Source organism: Symphalangus syndactylus, chromosome 8 (assembly GCF_028878055.3).
Source record: "Symphalangus syndactylus isolate Jambi chromosome 8, NHGRI_mSymSyn1-v2.1_pri, whole genome shotgun sequence".
Lineage (NCBI taxonomy): Eukaryota > Metazoa > Chordata > Mammalia > Primates > Hylobatidae > Symphalangus > Symphalangus syndactylus.
In genome coordinates this window covers 58,565,423-58,585,156 of record NC_072430.2, presented here as the reverse complement: position 1 = coordinate 58,585,156, position 19,734 = coordinate 58,565,423, and the positions used below count along the sequence as shown (strand labels likewise).

The 19,734-nt window shown below is 41.9% G+C and overlaps 1 protein-coding gene across 4 annotated transcripts in view; it reads left to right on the top strand.

Moving 5' to 3' along the window:
* The window catches only part of DACT1 (dishevelled binding antagonist of beta catenin 1), a 143,890-nt gene that overhangs the window by 51,908 nt on the left and 72,248 nt on the right, over window positions 1–19,734 (top strand). The window contains exons 5-8 of one of the 4 annotated variants that reach the window (XM_063644567.1): window positions 1,309–1,436; window positions 2,321–2,446; window positions 2,807–2,871; window positions 15,563–17,287. In XM_063644567.1, coding sequence (XP_063500637.1) covers window positions 1,309–1,425 — 117 coding nt within the window. In that variant the 3' untranslated portion in view covers window positions 1,426–1,436; window positions 2,321–2,446; window positions 2,807–2,871; window positions 15,563–17,287. Of the gene's footprint in view, window positions 1–1,308; window positions 1,437–2,320; window positions 2,872–4,401; window positions 5,522–15,562; window positions 17,288–19,734 lie in introns of those variants that run through there. The other 3 variants (XM_063644565.1, XM_063644564.1, XM_063644566.1) reach the window with 3 other exon arrangements.

The window sequence follows — 19,734 nt, the reverse complement described above, 5'->3', positions numbered from 1 at the left end:
GCATGAGTGGGGCAGGAGAGGCTCCCTCCTTACCCCACTCCAGAATGTCAGATGACCATCAGGTGATGGTCAGGCATTGTTAAGCTGTCTTTCTAAAATAAGTGGTTACAGCTGGCGCCAGGGAACATCAGTCTCCAAGTAGATAGAAAAATCCTGGAGCTGGTGATCAGCTTCCCGATAAGATCTCAGGAGTTGGGTGAGTGGGCTCAAGCATGCAGACTAAGAGGCAAAATGGTGGAGGTTAACTGGTATATGACTTTATTGGAACACTGGACTGGTAAGGGAAGAAGTCCTCAAGTGAGCATGCATACAACTTCAGTAAACACACTGCGTGTGCAGCCCCTCCCAAGCACTGGCAGGCTACTGCGCATGCAGACAGCCCATCCCAAGGGAAAAATCAGGGGAGAAGAGATGCAAACTTCCCGCACCACTCCCCCCACCGCCCCGGGAAGCATGCCAATGTGTAAAACCCCAAGTCAAAGGTCAAACAGTGCACTTGACTCCCTCAAGTTGCCCGCTTGGCCCTCTTCCAAGTGTACTTTACATCCTTTCATTCCTGCCCTAAACTTCTTAACAAACTTTCACTCCTGCTCTAAAGCTTGCCTTGGTCTTTCACTCTGTCTTATGCCCCTTTTTCAAATTCTTCCTTCTGAGGAGGCAAGAATTGAGGTTGCTGTAGACCCGAACGAATTCGCTGCCGCTAACAATTCCAGTGTTACTGTCTTGTCAAATCCTTCCACTGAAAAGTGAACCCATAATATATTCTGTCTTTGAAGTGGGAGTTGGGAGAGAGGTAAGAAAGGGACAGGGGGTAAATAGTGAGAGAAATAAATCAGCTAATATTTTAAAATGTTATACTATCTCTTGTACAGTGGATTGTAAATGACATGCTCACTATTTTCACTGTGAAATGCCTACCACCTCCAAGATGAACAATGTGATTTCCTTCAAGGGAAATTGGAATCTTTATATTCTATGATTTTTTTTTGTTGAGATATATTTACAAAGCAAATAATTCAGACATACTGATTCAGCCTTTCAATTAGATGGTTCTACCTGAAGCAAGGGAGCTCTCAGCTTCCCTATTATTTATTTCTCCTATGAGATGGTTGACCTGTGCAAGTAGCTATTTTTGTGTTGAGAGAATGGAATTCAGGTACCAGACAGAGCCAGAGAAAATCCACAATACGTTCAACATATAAGTATCTAAATCAGGAATGGTAAATACATGTCATGCCTGCTACCATGACATGACTCTCCTTGCCCATGACAGACTTACTAATCTATTGCACCACTTTTTCCTACCAGACCCAGAGACAGCTTTGGAATCTTCAGACAATTGATCAGATTGGCTCATGTGAAGAACCCAGTTTGTCATCCTTGGTCCAGGAAGTCAACTCAACTCCAAGAAGTCAATTTTCTTAATAATCACAAATGTATATTACATTGAGTGTTTTCCATTTATGAGTCATTTAATGCAGAAACTTTATCTTTGGACCCTTTCTTTCTGGAGATCCTATTCTTTTTGAGATAGGGGCAGTACATGTAAGTGGAGACCTGCTGACCTGCAGGTCAGGAGGCCTGCGTGCCTGACAGTCACCCAGTGTTTCCTGACCTCACTCTTTCTTGTTTTTTTGTTTTTTTTTTTTTTTTGAGACGGAGTCTCTCTCTGTCACCCAGGCTGGAGTGCAGCGGTGCGATCTCGACTCACTGCAATCCCTGTCTCCCAGGTTCACGCCATTCTCCTGCCTCAGCTTCCCAAGCAGCTGGGACTACAGGCGCCCGCCACAATGCCCGGCTAATTTTTTGTATTTTTGGTAGAGACAGGGTTTCACCATTTTAACCAGACGGTCTCGATCTCCTGACCTCGTGATCTGCCCTCCTCGGCCTCCCAAAGTGCTGGGATTACAGGCGTGAGCTACCGCGCCTGGCCTTTTTTTTTTTTTTTTTTTTTTGAGACAGAATTTTGCTCTGTCGCCCAGGCTGGAGTGCAGAGGCACAATCTCAGCTCATTGCAACCTCCTCCTCCCAGGTTCAAACGATTCTTGTGCCTCAGCCTCCCAAGTAGCTGGGACAGGTGCATGCCACTATGCTTGGCTAATTTTGACCTCACTCTTAACTACCTACGAAATGAGGAGTCTTTAATGGAAATGCTTAAATGTGTTTGAACAATACCATTTAAGTAAAAGTCATAATGTGTTGTCTTGTCATAATGTATATGTTGGGTTGCAAACAATGATAAAACATTATTCACTGTATTCATCTTTTTAATAATCTGGAAAACTTTGCCTCAACTTGCCTTTTTTTTCTTTTGCAACAGTGTCTCGCTCTGTTGTCCAGGATGGAGAACAGTGGTATGATCACAGCTCACTACAGCCTCAACTTCTCAGGCTCAAGCCATCCTCCTACCTCAGCCTCCTGAGTAACTTCAACTTGCGGATTCTTGGTCGGGTTTTTCCATCTTCATAGTCTTGTTAAACACCACTTAAAATCTAAGCAGAATCTAAGGCACTTATTATCTCTTCATTCTTACATAAATTGGATACAGGTTTGGCAACATGACTCTATTTGCTTATAGGTTACGCCCCTTTCCCCTTCGATGCCACTCAGCATAGGTGAGCCCTGCCTTCTGAGCTGACATGATTTTTCAATTATACAAATTGGCCTGTTTTTCAGTTTAGCCTTTTCACCTATCTGAAGTCAGACACTTGTTGATCTGCTACTCTCAGATTGTTTCAGCATGGACGCTAATTTCAGGGTTCTGTGGGATAAAGAAAACAAAATCATTTTGCTTCCCTTTTCTCAGGGCTCTCGCCTATTCTTCAGAAGCCGTTAAGGTGCCTTCCCTGGGGCATCAAGTGTGATTTAGAGGTAAGCATTGTTTGTTTTGGGCTTTGCTTCTTTTTAGGTGGTGTTTACAGTGTATTACTACTGGCCAGTTATTTAATTACAGAGTGACCGGTAAATCCTGCTGAGTTTTACACGTTTTTACAGGGTCAGGAAAGTCAAGGTCACTGACCGAAGTGAGGTGTTTGACTGTCAGTTTGGTTGTGTCTAATCAATAACCAAAGCAAACAGTTTCCACTCATACAATCAAGTATGATTTGTCAGACATTTATTGAGCATTTACCATTAGACATCATGCATGGCCCTGGGGATATCAAGTTACTACAAAACGTGACTTTTGCCTTTGAAAGACTTATAGTCTCCCTTGAGATGCAGGACCTATGTGTAGAGTGATGAGAATGTAAGGACAAGTATCTGAATTTGTAGAAGTCTGTATTATCTACGGACTTCTGGTTCGGAGAAGGGTGTGTTTCTAAGATCCTGGGCCATAGGAGAAGGCATCATGAAAGGACAGGTTTGAGGGGCTTCTTAAGCCAGTAGGAGGAATAAATTGTGACCTGGTGGAGTGGGTGAAAGCCACATAGCTGGGGGAGACATTCTGACTTTGAGAGTCTGTGAGGGGATGTACTTGCCTGGAGCTCAGGGGTCATGGGGTGGGTGTTACAGGAGAGGAGGCTGAAGAAATAGGTCCGGGCTAGACCTCAGATGCCTTTGAATTCTAGTCTGTGGAATTTGGAGCTTCTAATGTATGTGGAGAGTCTCTGATGATAGTTTTAGATGGCATTTAAAAAAGATTAATCTATCAATGTTGTATAGGAAGAACTGCAGTGGTGGAGAGGTAGAGGCAGGGGAAATGTTTAGGAGACATTTAGCTACAATTTTAGTTGCAAGATTTTTTTATTTTGTATCATTGTTTTTTGAGATGGAGTTTCGCTCCGTTGCCCAGGCTGGAGTGCAGTGGCACGATCTCGGCTCACTGCAACCTCCACCTCCTGGGTTCAAGCAATTCTGCCTCAGCCTTCCAAGTAGCTGGGACTATAGCCGCCTGCCACCATGCCTGGTTAATGTTTATACATTTTTAGTAGAGACAGGTTTCGCCATGTTGGCCAGGCTGGTCTTGAACTCCTGACCTCAAGTGATCCAGCTGCCTTAGCCTCCCAAAGCGCTGGGATTACAGGGGTGAGCCACCGTGCCTGGCTGTTGCAAGATTTTTTTAAGAGCAAAAGAACAAGCTGAATGGCTCTTGCTGGGATGAAGAAAAAGCCAGGCAGCCAAGAATTTCCTATTGTAAAAAGAATTTTCTTTTTACAGTATCAGTCCTTGATTATCTGGTTACCTGTTCATTTCAACAACAGTTAGCAAGTTTTTGATTATTATTTGTGAAAAAGAAGGAATGATTGGATCTGGACTGTAGCAGATCTGTGTATCTACAGATCATCTCTGGATTACAGTGAGTTTTAGTATGAAATGAGGGGTGTTCTCATTTATTGGAAGGTGTTCTAAGACCATTGTGCTTCAGTGACATCTGTGCTGTCTACATCTCTGTATCCTCAGGCAGGGCAGAGTGCAGTATCTGGTGAACTACTGCTGCTTCAAAAACTACCTTGAATGATTGAAAGCCATTAAAGAGAAAAGTGGATAAACAACAGAACTGCCAGAGGAAAGATGAAGGAAGAGAGAGACTAAGGACACAATCCAAAGAAACAGAAAGGAAGTCACTAACCTTCCCGCAGCCTCAAGGGTGGGATGCTGGAGAATAAAGATTTAGAAAAGGTCAAAGCCATTGTGTTGTGAGGATGGAATCAGATCAGCTTACCTTAGTTGAAGAGAGTTTATGATAAAGATTCAAGGGAAAATTAAGGAAGATGGAAATCAACCTCAGTATAATCAGTCCTTGATTATCTGGTTACCTGTTCATTTCTTCAACAACAGTTAGCAAGTTTTTATGCTGAGAAAAACTAGGCAACTGAGATGCTTGGGTTGAGGGAGCAGTGTTACAAAGGCATGAAGGTTTGAAAGAGCAGGGTGTTAGTAAGGTACTCCAAGGGTTTGGGAATTGCTAGAGCAAACAAAAGTTAGAAACTGGCTGCTCACAAATGTGTGGTATTTGGCCAGAACAGTGTTTTTTTGTGTGTGTTTAAATTTATATATTAGTTGTCAATGCCATAATTGGATTTCACACAAAAATAACATTTTTGTTTATCAGTTACTATATAAGAAATCATATCAAAACTTAGTGGTTTAAAATTTAACCCTTATTTTATTCCTTATATTATTATCTGTTACAGTTCTGGGAAATAACTGGGCTCAGCTAAGAGATTCTCATTCAGGGTCTGTCATGTGGTTGCAGTGCAAGGATGGCTGGGATTGGGGTCATCTTGAAAGCTTCTACCCACATGTGGGTGGTTGATGGGACTGTAGCAGGGGCTATGAGACAGAACTACACGTAGCCTCCCCTCCTTGTCCCTGGGGCAAGTGTCACAGACAGATACGAAGCAAAGCTCTCAGTTTCTTAAGCTTGGGCCTGGAAACTGTCACCACATTGCTTCCATTATTCAAGCAGTGCTAGGACCTGATTTATGTCCCCCCAAAATTTATATGTTGAAGCCCTGTATTAGTCTGTTCTCATGCTGCTAATAAAGACATACCTGAAACTGGGTAATTTATAAGGAAAGAGGTTTAATGGACTCATGGTTCTACATGGCTGGGAGGCCTCACAATCATGGTGGAAGGCAAATGAGGAGCAAAGTCACGTCTTACATGGCAGCAGGCAAGAGGGCATGTGCAGGGGAACTGCCCTTTTATTAAACCATCAGATCTCCTGAGACTTATGCACTATCACGAGAATGGCACAGGGAAAATTCGCCCCTGTGATTCAATTACCTCCCACCAGGTGCCTCCTGCAACACGTGGGGATTATTACAATTCAAGGTGAGATTTGGGTGAGGACACAACCAAGCCATATTAAGCCCTAACACCCAGTACCTCAGAATTTCATTGTGTTTGGAAGTAGGGCCTTTAAAGAGGTAATTAAGTTAAAATGATGCTGTTAGGGTGGGCCTTAATCCAATATCACTGTGCTTTTATAAAGAGGAGATTAAGACATAGAGATACCAGACATGTGCACACAGGGGCAAACACGTCAGGACATGGTAAGAAGGTGGCTGTCTGCAATCAAAAAGGAGACGCCTCTGAAGAAACCAGATCTGCCAACACTTTATTCTGGGACTTCTGTCCTCCAGAACTGCGGGAAAATAGATTTCTGTTGATTAACCCCCACCAGTTTGTGGTATTTTGTAATGGCAGCCCAAGCCGACTAACACACACCTGAAGGGTTTTAGGTCCTAGGTAACATGACTCCCTCTCTCCACCCACTCACCATCTATCTATCTCTCTGGTGGTGGTGTGATGGCTGGGCTGCAGGCTGGTGGCCAGAGGCAGGGAGTGTGGCCCAGCAGTTCTCTCAATAGTTAGATGGAGGACAGGTGATGAACAGGCATATTGGGAATGGGAGAAGTACAAAGCAGAGAAAGACTTCCAATGTCAAATTGGCAGTATCTGGTGATTTAGATATTTGGAGTTGAGGGGATCCTCAGAGGGAAAGGCCAGTGAATGCCAGATGGAGAGTAATGAGGTCCTGTGGAGGGGGAGATTTGGTTGGCAACATTTCAATAGCATCTTTCATTGACAGAGATTTATTATTGGCTGAAATAATACAAGACACGTAGGTGGGCCCTAGAAATTAGAGCCCATATTTCACCCTCTTCTAGGCAAGGTGAGCTAAGGCTCTGTTTGGGTGGGAGATTGGCAAAGGCCATTCTCTCCTTTTGCAGATAGCCCTTTGCCAAGGGGACCCCAAGTATACCTATCCCATGGGAGTAGCTTAGTGTCCAGGTGGGCTGGGCTCTGCCCCTACAGATGTGTCCAAGAATAGGGACAGAGAAAGAAATATAGAAGAAAATAGATTAAAAAAAGATTAAAAAATAGATTAATAATAGTAAAAATAATAGAAAAACATAGGTTAAAATGACTTGACAAAACTTTAGGCATAAATGAGCGCGTCCTCTGCCTCATTGCAGCTGCTACAAGCTCCCTGCCCCAGTGTCCTCAACATCCGCATCCTCTAGGTGTACTGGCTGACTTTGTTCTCAGGGGAGCCTGTTAGTAAGGCACCACTGCAAAGCAGCTATGATGGCAACATCATATGTATCGGACAGTATTTGAACAGGGAAAATGGATTAATTTGGAATTTACGTTCATTCCCAATAGGAGCTAAAGTTGACATTTACTTTAGAAATACCAAGAAAAAAAATAAACCAAATTGAGTAGAATAGACCAGATTTCAAGAGAATGCTTACCTCCTCAAGGGAAGGAAGTGTTTTCTAGTGCTTCAGAAGGAATCGTTTGCATATAAACAATGCCCTTGTGGGCTGAGGCCAGTGTGGCTCAAACTGCCTCCTTAGAGCTAATTGTAAGTCATTTTTCTTTAAAGCAGTGTTTCTTCCACTGCACCTCTCCTGCTTTGATGCTGCCTGCACTTGAAGTTAAGAAAATCTCATTTCCTTATTCACAGACACCATTTCAAACTTTCTTAATTTAAGCAGATTTTCTTTCTCAAATACTAGAATACAAATTAGGGAAAAGAAAAAAACAGATTAAAAAGAATTGACAAAACTTTAGGCATAAATGAATGTCATTTGACTTATTCTCCCTGCCATTCTACCTCTCTTAATTTCTATTTGCTGCTGAAAAGCCTGAGTTGGGCTTAATGCCCTGGGTCTCCATGAACGTGTTCCCAGCCAGCCAGGGAGTGATCCTCTTTCCAAACTGGATCTCTGGCAATCTGCAAATCTGCCATGTCTTACATGGCAACTGTATAGGGAATTTTTCTTCCTAGAAAATGCACAGAGATGATGTTTTCTGATTAAAAGGGGAAAAAAGCCTAGATATTTTCACTTAAGATTATCAAATCTTTCATTCATGTTGTGCACATCCACAATGCTGCCACTGTTTTCTTTTCCTGACCCTTAGACTCTCAGTTGGGCACTGCCCTTCTAAGGTTTGAACATGAAGACAACGACTGCTTGAATCACCACTCAGGGCACAAACAGCCCTCAAGCACTCTCTGAGGTTTTTTTTTCCTTCTCCTCATATCTGTTTAAACATTTCAACTCAGCATGCAGTGTGTCTGAAAATGGCTCTGATATAATTATTTACAATGATACCTCTCTGCCACAGCCTGTAATTCCCTCTTGATTAAGATGGCGATATTGATTTAGCTGGGATTGCATGCAAATAAACCATGACATTGGGAGAGGTGTAGTTTATCAGTATGCCAGTGTGTCGGTGATTTCCATTTAGTAGTCGTTTCTCCCACCCATATGGTTTGACTACAGCATTTATATAGATTAGTAACTGTCTACTGGGCTCAGATAGAAACTATAGTCATCAAAAGTTCTCATCTGGAGGCTTTGTTTAGATTGTACCTTTCAACCACAGCCATCTCTGCTCTACATTTATCAGAGTGATAGAAGAGGAATGAGCTCTCTCCGTTGGCCAAAAGGTCATGGTACTTCAGAGGGAGACAGGTGGAGGAGGCGATTGAGAAAATATTTTAGGGCAATGGAGTGATTTGTTAGTTGGCCACTACACAAGAGTCTGTGTGGCATTCTCCAGCCATGTATTGAAGGCTATAATCTTTTAAATAAATAGTGCCAGTTCACATTTACTTGGCACAAAATTTGCAGTTGTAGATCTTTTCAAGGGTAAGGAGAAAAAAAAATGCTTTGGGAGGCCATAACTATACCTACCACCCAAACAGACTTTGTGCTACCTGGAGTTCCAGTGTAAGAGGGATCAGGAAGGATGAGTGCCACTGAGGACAAATCTAGGAGCAGTGGATTGGCAGGGATTCCTTGCAATGTTAATTGGAAAGTGTGTAATTCAAATAAAACTGATGTCTGAATTAAAAGGGATGCTTTTGTGTGTTCGTGAGTAAATGTTATGAGTTATAGAAGACTAAAGAGACATGACAACTAAGGGCAATACTTAATCCTAGGCTGGATCCTGTTGTGTGGGAGAAAAAAGACATTATTAGGGGAAGCAACCAATTGGAATATGGACAATAGATGAGATTAAATGATTGCATCAATGTTAAAATTGCTGAAGCTGACAATTGCAGCGTGGTTATACAGAAGAACAACCTATTTTTAGAAAATACACATGATGTACACCACTTACTCTTAAGTGATTCAAAAATTATATGTATGTGATATTTATCTTTTTTTTTTCTGATTTTTTTTTTTATTATACTTTAGGGTTTTAGGGTACATGTGCACAATGTGCAGGTTTGTTACGTATGTATCCATGTGCCATGTTGATTTCCCGCACCCATTAACTCGTCATTTAGCATCAGGTGTATCTCCTAATGCTGTCCCTCCCCCCTCCCCCCACCCCACAACAGTCCCCGGAGTGTGATGTTCCCCTTCCTGTGTCCATGAGTTCTCATTGTTCAATTCCCACCTATGAGTGAGAACATGCGGTGTTTGGTTTTTTGTCCTTGTGATAGTTTACTGAGAATGATGTTTTCCAGTTTCATCCATGTCCCTACAAAGGACACGAACTCATCATTTTTTATGGCTGCATAGTATTCCATGGTGTATATGTGCCACATTTTCTTAATCCAGTCTATTGTTGTTGGACATTTGGGTTGGTTCCAACTCTTTGCTATTGTGAATAGTGCCGCAATAAACATACGTGTGCATGTGTCTTTATAGCAGCATGATTTATAGTCCTTTGGGTATATACCCAGTAATGGGATGGCTGGGTCAAATGGTATTTCTAGTTCGAGATCCCTGAGGAATCGCCACACTGACTTCCACAATGGTTGAACTAGTTTACAGTCCCACCAACAGTGTAAAAGTGTTCCTATTTCTCCACATCCTCTCTAGCACCTGTTGTTTCCTGCTTTTTTAATGATGGCCATTCTAACTGGTGTGAGATGGTATCTCACTGTGGTTTTGATTTGCATTTCTCTGATGGCCAGTGATGATGAGCATTTCTTCATGTGTTTTTTGGCTGCATAAATGTCTTCTTTTGAGAAGTGTCTGTTCATGTCCTTTGCCCACTTTTTGATGGGGTTGTTTGTTTTTTTCTTGTACATTTGTTTGAGTTCATTGTAGATTCTGGATATTAGCCCTTTGTCAGATGAGTAGGTTGCAAAAATTTTCTCCCATTCTGTAGGTTGCCTGTTCACTCTGATGATAGTTTCTTTTGCTGTGCAGAAGCTCTTTAGTTTAATGAGATCCCATTTGTCAATTTTGGCTTTTGTTGCCATTGCTTTTGGTGTTTTAGACATGAAGTCCTTGCCCACGCCTATGTCTTGAATGGTATTGCCTAGGTTTTCTTGTAGGATTTTAATGGTTTTAGGTCTAACATGTAAGTCTTTAATCCATCTTGAATTAATTTTTGTATAAGGTGTAAGGAAGGGATCCAGTTTCAGCTTTCTACATATGGCTAGCCAGTTTTCCCAGCACCATTTATTAAATAGGGAATCCTTTCCCCATTTCTTGTTTTTGTCAGGTTTGTCAAAGATCAGATAGTTGTAGATATGCGGCATCATTTCTGAGGGCTCTGTTCTGTTCCATTGATCTATGTCTCTGTTGTGGTACCAGTACCATGCTGTTTTGGTTACTGTAGCCTTGTAGTATAGTTTAAAGTCAGGTAGCGTGATGCCTCCAGCTTTGTTCTTTTGGCTTAGGATTGTCTTGGCAATGCGGGCTCTTTTTTGGTTCCATATGAACTTTAAAGTAGTTTTTTCCAATTCTGTGAAGAAAGTCATTGGTAGCTTGATGGGGATGGCATTGAATCTATAAATTACCTTGGGCAGTATGGCCATTTTCACGATATTGATTCTTCCAACCCATGAGCATGGAATGTTCTTCCATTTGTTTGTATCCTCTTTTATTTCATTGAGCAGTGGTTTGTAGTTCTCCTTGAAGAGGTCCTTCACATCCCTTGTAAGTTGGATTCCTAGGTATTTTATTCTCTTTGAAGCAATTGTGAATGGGAGTTCACTCATGATTTGGCTCTCTGTTTGTCTGTTATTGGTGTACAAGAATGCTTGTGATTTTTGTACATTGATTTTGTATCCTGAGACTTTGCTGAAGTTGCTAATCAGCTTAAGGAGATTTTGGGCTGAGACAATGGGGTTTTCTAGATACACAATCATGTCATCTGCAAACAGGGACAATTTGACCTCCTCTTTTCCTAATTGAATACCCTTTATTTCCTTCTCCTGCCTGATTGCTCTGGCCAGAACTTCCAGCACTATGTTGAATAGGAGCGGTGAGAGAGGGCATCCCTGTCTTGTGCCAGTTTTCAGAGGGAATGCTTCCAGTTTTTGCCCATTCAGTATGATATTGGCTGTGGGTTTGTCATAGATAGCTCTTATTATTTTGAGATACGTCCCATCAATACCTAATTTATTGAGAGTTTTTAGCATGAAGGGTTGTTGAATTTTGTCAAAGGCCTTTTCTGCATCTATTGAGATAATCATGTGGTGTTTGTCTTTGGTTCTGTTTATATGCTGGATTACATTTATTGATTTGCGTATGTTGAACCAGCCTTGCATCCCAGGGATGAAGCCCACTTGATTATGGTGGATAAGCTTTTTGATGTGCTGCTGGATTCGGTTTGCCAATATTTTATTGAGGATTTTTGAATCAATGTTCATCAAGGATATTGGTCTGAAATTCTCTTTTTTGGTTATGTCTCTGCCAGGCTTTGGTATCAGGACGATGCTGGCTTCATAAAATGTGTTAGGGAGGATTCCCTCTTTTTCTATCGATTGGAATAGTTTCAGAAGGAATGGTACCAGTTCTTCCTTGTACCTCTGGTAGAATTCAGCTGTGAATCCATCAGGTCCTGGACTCTTTTTGGTTGGTATGCTATTGATTATTGCCACAATTTCAGAACCTGTTATAGGTCTATTCAGAGATTCAACTTCTTCCTGGTTTAGTCTTGGGAGGGTGTATTTGTCGAGGAATTTATCCATTTCTTCTAGATTTTCTAGTTTATTTGCATAGAGGTGTTTGTAGTATTCTCTGATGGTAGATTGTATTTCTGTGGGATCGGTGGTGATATCCCCTTTTTCGTTTTTTATTGCATCTATTTGATTCTTCTCTCTTTTCTTCTTTATTAGTCTTGCTAGCGGTCCATCAATTTTGTTGATCTTTTTAAAAAACCAGTTCCTGGATTCATTAATTTTTTGAAGAGTTTTTTGTGTCTCTATTTCCTTCAGTTCTGCTCTGATTTTAGTTATTTCTAGCCTTCTGCTAGCTTTTGAATGTGTTTGCTCTTGCTTTTCTAGTTCTTTTAATTGTGATGTTAAGGTGTCAATTTTGGATCTTTCCTGCTTTCTCTTGTGGGCATTTAGTGCTATAAATTTCCCTCTACATACTGCTTTGAACGTGTCCCAGAGATTCTGGTATGTTGTGTCTTTGTTCTCGTTGGTTTCAAAGAACATCTTTATTTCTGCCTTCATTTCATTATGTACCCAATAGTCATTCAGGAGCAGGTTGTTCAGTTTCCATGTAGTTGAGCGGTTTTGACTGAGTTTCTTAATCCTGAGTTCTAGTTTGATTGCACTGTGGTCTGAGAGACAGTTTGTTATAATTTCTGTTCTTTTGCATTTGCTGAGGAGAGCTTTACTTCCAACTATGTGGTCAATTTTGGAATAGGTGTGGTGTGGTGCTGAAAAAAATGTATATTCTGTTGACTTGGGGTGGAGAGTTCTGTAGATGTCTATTAGGTCCACTTTATGTAGAGCTGAGTTCAATTCCTGGATATCCTTGTTAACTTTCTGTCTCGTTGATCTGTCTAATGTTGACAGTGGGGTGTTAAAATCTCCCATTATTATTGTGTGGGAGTTTAAGTCCCTTTGTAGGTCACTGAGGACTTGCTTTATGAATCTGGGTGCTCCTGTGTTGGGTGCATATATGTTTAGGATAGTTAGCTCTTCTTGTTGAATTGATCTGTTTACCATTATGTAATGGCCTTCTTTGTCTCTTTTGATCTTTGTTGGTTTAAAGTCTATTTTATCAGAGACTAGGATTGCAACCCCTGCCTTTTTTTGTTTTCCAGTTGCTTGATAGATCTTCCTCCATCCCTTTATTTTGAGTCTATGTGTGTCTCTGCACGTGAGATGGGTTTCCTGAATACAGCACACTGATGGGTCCTGACTCCTTATCCAGTTTGCCAGTCTGTGTCTTTTGATTGGAGCATTTAGCCCATTTACATTTAACGTGAATATTGTTATGTGTGAATCTGATCCAGTCATTATGATGTTAGTTGGTTATTTTGCTCGTTAGTTGCTATAGTTTCTTCCTAGCCTCAATGGTCTTTACAGTTTGGCATGTTTTTGCAGGGGCTGGTACCGGTTGTTCCTTTCCATGTTTAGTGCTTCCTTCAGGAGCTCTTTTAGGGCAGGCCTGGTGGTGACAAAATCACTCAGCATTTGCTTGTCTGTAAAGTATTTTATTTCTCCTTCACTTATGAAGCTTAGTTTGGCGGGATAGGAAATTCTGGGTTGAAAATTCTTTTCTTTAAGAATGTTGAATATCGGCCCCCATTCTCTTCTGGCTTGTAGAGTTTCTGCTGAGAGATCAGCTGTTAGTCTGATGGGCTTCCCTTTGTGGGTAACCCGACCTTTCTCTCTGGCTGCCCTTAACATTTTTTCCTTCATTTCAACTTTGGTGAATCTGACAATTATGTGTCTTGGAGTTGCTCTTCTCGAGGAGTATCTTTGTGGCGTTCTCTGTATTTCCTGAATCTGAATGCTGGCCTGCCTTGCTAGATTGGGGAAGTTCTCCTGGATAATATCTTGCAGAGTGTTTTCCAACTTGGTTCCATTCTCCCCATCATTTTCAGGTACACCAATCAGACGTAGGTTTGGTCTTTTCACATAGTCCCAAATTTCTTGGAGGCTTTGTTCATTTCTTTTTATTCTTTTTTCTCTAAACTTCCCTTCTCTCTTCATTTCATTCATTTCATCTTCCATCAGCGATACCCTTTCTTCCAGTTGATCGCATCTGCTACTGAGGCTTCTGCAATCTTCGTGTAGTTCTCGAAACTTGGCTTTCAGCTCCATCAGCTCCTTTAAGCCCTTCTCTCCATTGGTTATTCTAGTTATCCATTCTTCTGATTTTTTTTCAAAGTTTTTAACTTCTTTGCTATTGTTTTGAATTTCCTCTCGTAGCTCAGAATAGTTTGATCGTCTGAAGCCTTCTTCTCTCAACTCGTCAAAGTCATCCTCCATCCAGCTTTGTTCCGTTGCTGGTGAGGAACTGCGTTCCTTTGGAGGAGGAGAGGTGCTCTGCTTTTTAGAGTTTCCAGTTTTTTTGCTCTGTTTTTTCCCCATCTTTGTGGTTTTATCTACTTTTGGTCTTTGATGATGGTGATGTACAGATGGGTTTTTGGTGTGGATGTCCTTTCTGTTTGTTAGTTTTCCTGCTACGAGACAGGACCCTTAGCTGCAGGTCTGTTGGAGTTTACTAGAGGTCCACTCCCGACCCTGTTTGGCTGGGTGTCAGCACCGGTGGCTGCAGAACAGCGGATTTTCGTGAGACCACAAATTCAGCTGTCTGATAGTTCCTCTGAAAGTTTCGTCTCAGAGGATTACCCGGCTGAATGAGGTGTCAGTCTGTCCCTACTGGGGGGTGCCTCCCAGTTAGGCTGCTCAGGGGTGAGGGACCCACTTTAGGAGGCAGTCTGTCCATTCTCAGCTCTCCAGCTGCGTGCTGGGAGAACCACTACTCTCTTCAAAGCTGTCAGTCAGACAGGGACATTTAAGTCTGTGGAGGTTCTTGCTGAGTTTTTGTTTGTCTGTGCCCTGCCCCCAGAGGTGGAGCCTACAGAGGCAGGCAGGCCTCCTTGAGCTGTGGTGGGCTCCACCTAGTTCGAGCTTCCTGGCTGCTTTGTTTACCTAAGCAAGCCTGGGCAATGGCAGGCGCCCCTCCCCCAGCCTCGCTGCCGACTTGCAGCTTGATCTCAGACTGCTGTGCTAGCAATCAGCGAGACTCCGTGGGCATAGGACCCTCCGAGCCAGGTGCGGGACACAATCTCCTAGTGTGCCGTTTTCCAGGCCCATTGGAAAAGTGCAGTATTAGGATGGGACTGACCCGATATTCCAGGTGCCGTCTGTTTCCCCTTTCTTTGACTAGGAAAGGGAACTCCCTGACCCCTTGCGCTTCCCGAGTGAGGCAATGCCTCGCCCTGCTTTGGCTCGCGCACAGTGCGCTTCACCGACTGTCCTGCACCCACTGTTAGGCACTCCCTAGTGAGATGAAACCGGTACCTCAAGCAGAAATGCGGAAATCACCGTCTTCTGTGTCGCTGGGGCTGGGAGCTGGAGACCGGAGCTGTTCCTATTCAGCCATCTTGGCTCGGAATCCATATGTGATATTTATCTTTATCAGAGAGAGGAAAAGGCAACAAATGATAAGAAACAAGTGAACTGTTAATAGGTGAATGTGGGTAAAGGGTATATGGGTGCTGTTTTTCTATTATTCTTGCAATTTTTCAGTATGTTTAAAGTTATTTCAAAATAAAAAGCTAAAAGAGAGGGTGAATGCCTTTAAAGGTCTGACCCAAAGCTTGTCTGACTCAAAACTCTTTTGCCTTGGGGTAAGTAAAAATTCTGACTTTGCTTTTTCAGTGTCAGCGAACAAGTATTCTTGTGCTGCTTCCTTCCTGTTTTCCTCTTCCTGCAGCGAGTTTACTGGGAGAAGATATCAAACATCAGTTGTTGATGAAACACATGTTGAATTACTCTGGATGCACTGCAAGAGCAGAAGTATTTTGCTAAAGTCGGGATTCTGATTGGGTGAAAAGGAATATTGTAGACGCCCTCTTGGCTATTGTCTCTTTCTTTCTTTTCTCCCCTAGACTCCTTCCTAGCAGTTAGAATTGTCTTCATCCAACACTGGTTTTCTCTCATGGTTTTCTTGTTCACTCACTTTGAATTCCTCCTTTTTATGCTTTGTCCAGCCTCATCCCCAAACTCCTGTTGTTTCTTATACTTTATCCTCAAATAGAACTTGCCTTCATTTCGGCTAATCAGTCCAACTCAAACTTTATACACTTTAACCAACCAAAGCTCTCTGATTACTTTTATTTTCTCCTTTTATATAATGTGGCTTTTTCCTGATAGCTTATGAAAATAATACATGTTTATCATGCATGGCTCACTGCAGCCTCAACCTCCCAGGCTCAAGTGATCTTCCCACCTCAGCCTCCCAAGTAGCTGAAACTACAGTCATGTGCCACCGTGCCTGGCTAATTTTTTTGATTTTTTTTTGTAGAGACAGGTTCTCACTTTGTTGCTCAGGCTGGTCTTGAACTCCTGGACTCAAGCAGTCCTTCCATCTCAGCCTCCCAAAGTTTTGGGATTACAGGCGTGAGCCACTGCCCCTGGCCTAAAAAATGATTTTCAGTCACATGGAGGGATTCTCGGCTGATATCCAGCTATATGGTGGCTATCTGTAGGGTTTTGTACACCTTCAGGCTAATTGATTGGTACATCTGTTATGATTGGTTGGTCTATTGGTTTTGATCGGTTGGTATATCCATTCTGACCGATTGGGGTGTTGGTTATAATTATAAATTGGTTGGTGTTTATGTCATATCAGTTGTTAAATACTTTGAATATTATCTGTAATTATACTGTCAGAGAGTTAACTTTCAATCTACTAAAATTCTAAACAAAACAAAAAAAGAAAAAAACAAAACCAACATTAAAAAAAAGCTGATAGTTCCTCTGGTTAAATTTCTAAAACTCCAATAGCAGGTTAAAGATTTGATAATTTTAAAGGCTTTGATGCATATTACCCTGCAAAAAGATTGGACTCATTTACAGTACACTCCTGCCAGAAGGGCACGTGGGTTACACCAAAACCTACAAGCCTGAGTATTATCATTTTAAAAAGATCTTTGCCACTCTGATAATTGAAAAATGGTTTCTTGCTTTAAGTTGTACTTATACAAATAAAATGCTTATATTTTAATGTGAGCATTTGAATATTTTTTAGAATGTACTTTGCCATTTTTCTCTGCTCACTTCTCTGCTCTACATTTTATCAATGTTTCTAGGCTTGTTCTTGACTCTTTTTGTACATGTGACAGCTGTTCCGTCACTGATTGCCAGGATTCGTTTGGCTACTTTCCTTGGCAAGGCTGGTGCCACTTTCTCCCTTTACAAACTCAGTTGCAAGCCTCCTAAAGCAGTTCCTTAGTTGAAAACTATTGTTTTTGTATTTGTGGATAAGTTATATTGTAGAGTATTTATGTTGCTTTCTGCGGGTATGTTGCTGCCTTGGCTATAATCTAAGTTTTCCAAGGGCAAGGCCTTCGCTTTTCAATAAAAACAAAATAATTATTTGGAGGTGACTTGATTATCTATTAATAATAAGTTGTTGCTGTAAATCTCTAAGTACCGTCCCCAAACTTAGAGATTTACAGCAACTTACTCTTATCTCTCATGTTTTTTTTCTCTGTTAGCTGGGCTGTTCTCGAGGTTTCTCATGGAGTTGTAGTCCCATGGTGGGAGAGACTAGAGTCATGTGAAGACTTGACTGTGCTGGATATCCAAGATGACTTCCGGTCTCATGTCTGAGTCCTCATGTAAGACAGCTGGCACAGCTCAAGGCTGTCTGGATCTCTCTTTCTCTCTCACATGTTCTCTTTGTATGGCTACCTGGGGCTTCTTCACAGCATACAGTCTCAGGATATTTGAGCTTACTTGGTGGCTGGCTTTTCTCAAAGCAAGGACTCCAAAGAAAGCATGGTGGAAGCTGTATGCTTCTTATGACCTAGTCTTAGAAATCATGAAGCATCATGTCAGCTACATTCTATTGTTAAAAAGAAGTCTCAGGGTCTCAAAAGTGAGAGCCCAGATTAAAGAGGAGAGGAGCCCAGATTTACATAGGGGTGTAAGTGCCAGGAAGCATGATTGGAGGGATATCTTTGGAGACAAATTACCACAGGTACCTAACATTGGTTATGTTAGGTCCATATGTAACATTCAATAAATTCTTATTTAATGAACAGCCCAGAAACAGGAGATAAATTGTTTTCTGAAAAAGCCATTTGACCTTTAATTTCCTTTGCTGGTGGCAGGGGGATGGGAGTGCGCCATGAAAAATAAGACTTTGGCATAGCTGCAATCTAATCTTGGAAGAGCAAGCAACCTTGAAGAAATTCACTTAGGGGTGTAAATATATCCCACTGACAACTGGATATTTTATTCCAAGATTCTATTATGTTTAGTTATCTAACCAATATTTTTCTGTTTATGTTCATTCTCTGCCTCTGAATAGGGAGATAGCTGCACTGATGCCAATTCTCCAATCACACATGCTATTGTTAAATGTTAGAAAGTAATTTCAATGCCATTGCATATCCTGGTCTAGCTCACAGCATTTCGAAGTTTGGTGTTGGTTACCATGACAGCCCATCTTCTCAGGAGAGACCTAGATCTCAGAGTTTCTTTCTGAATGTGAGTTGGGGGCAGGGGTAACCATTGTGTCTCTGGCTGATGAGTCAGGGATGTTTTTGTCAAGTCTGCTTTGGGCTAATGTGTAAAATTGATCCATTCATTTCCCACACAATAACAACTTCTTCTGATAGCATCCAAATAGAAAACACATGTTGCTGTAAGATTCCATTAATTCAGCTAAAAATTATTGCTCATTTCTTATATTTAAGATTATACCACATGCTTTCCAGAAGCTTCTACGAGAGAGGAGAGATAAGACATGTATAGATACCAGACAGCCTATACTGCATATAAATGATATAGATGTGAATTTCTACAGCAATTCAGAGGAGGAAGAAATTACTGACTAGGGTGGCATTTGTTGGCTTCTGAATAGAGTTTTGATAGTCAGATAAATTTGTCCAATTTCAGAGCTAAAAACAGTCTTAACACAGAGCTCAACACAAGTGGGAAAGGAATGGGGCTTTGTTTCTTTGGTAGCATTTTCTAAGCATGCTTAGGCACATGGGGAGACCAAAGAGAGTTAACCCACTCCATGCCCTCTAAACAGAAACCAGACAACCAAGGGGGGAACCTCCCTGCAGCCTATGGAAGGCAGCCTGGAGTTGGGCCAATGTCTGAAACAGCGGTAGGTGTGGTGGTTTCTCTGCTATAGGTTTGCAGGTCCCCTGATGGGTGGGAAGGCCTGGCAGAGGAGCAATCCCAGCACATTTTGGGGAACAAAGGTTCAAATATTCATTGTGGGGGGAGTCTTGAACAGCACATGTCAATTTCAGCTCTGGAGCCTGCAATGTTCTCAGCAGGGAAGTGGTTAATGTATCACAGCACACTTTTCAAGTCTGAAGAATCTCACTGCCCCTTCCCCCCATCTAGGGCTGGCTTCTAACTGGGTTTAGGGGATTTGGAAGGGATTTGAGGTAGGTGTGGTTCTGCCGTCTCAGTTTCTAGGAAATAAAACAATCCTTTTTTTGACCTTTAATGTGATTCAGATCAGTGTCCCCTTGGCAGTTTGCTGTGAGGTTATGAGTATAGCAACTTGAGACCTCAGTTTTAAGCTTTTTCTCTCTTTCACCAGCAGCCTGAATTCTGAGTGGGAAGCTGGGGGATTCGGAGCTCAACCTTTGACTCTTGTATTGCTCAGGAAGTTCAAATCCCAGCTCAAATCCTGACTCTTCAGATAATTGCTTCTCCTCCATTATCTGTAAATGATGGAGGGGAATAGGCCTCCTTTAACGCTTGGTGAATGACAAAATTGCAGGGGCTTAAGGAAGGACTTATAACTGGTGATTGGATGGTCAGGAGCCACACTTCGGAGTTGTCACCTGATCCCAAAT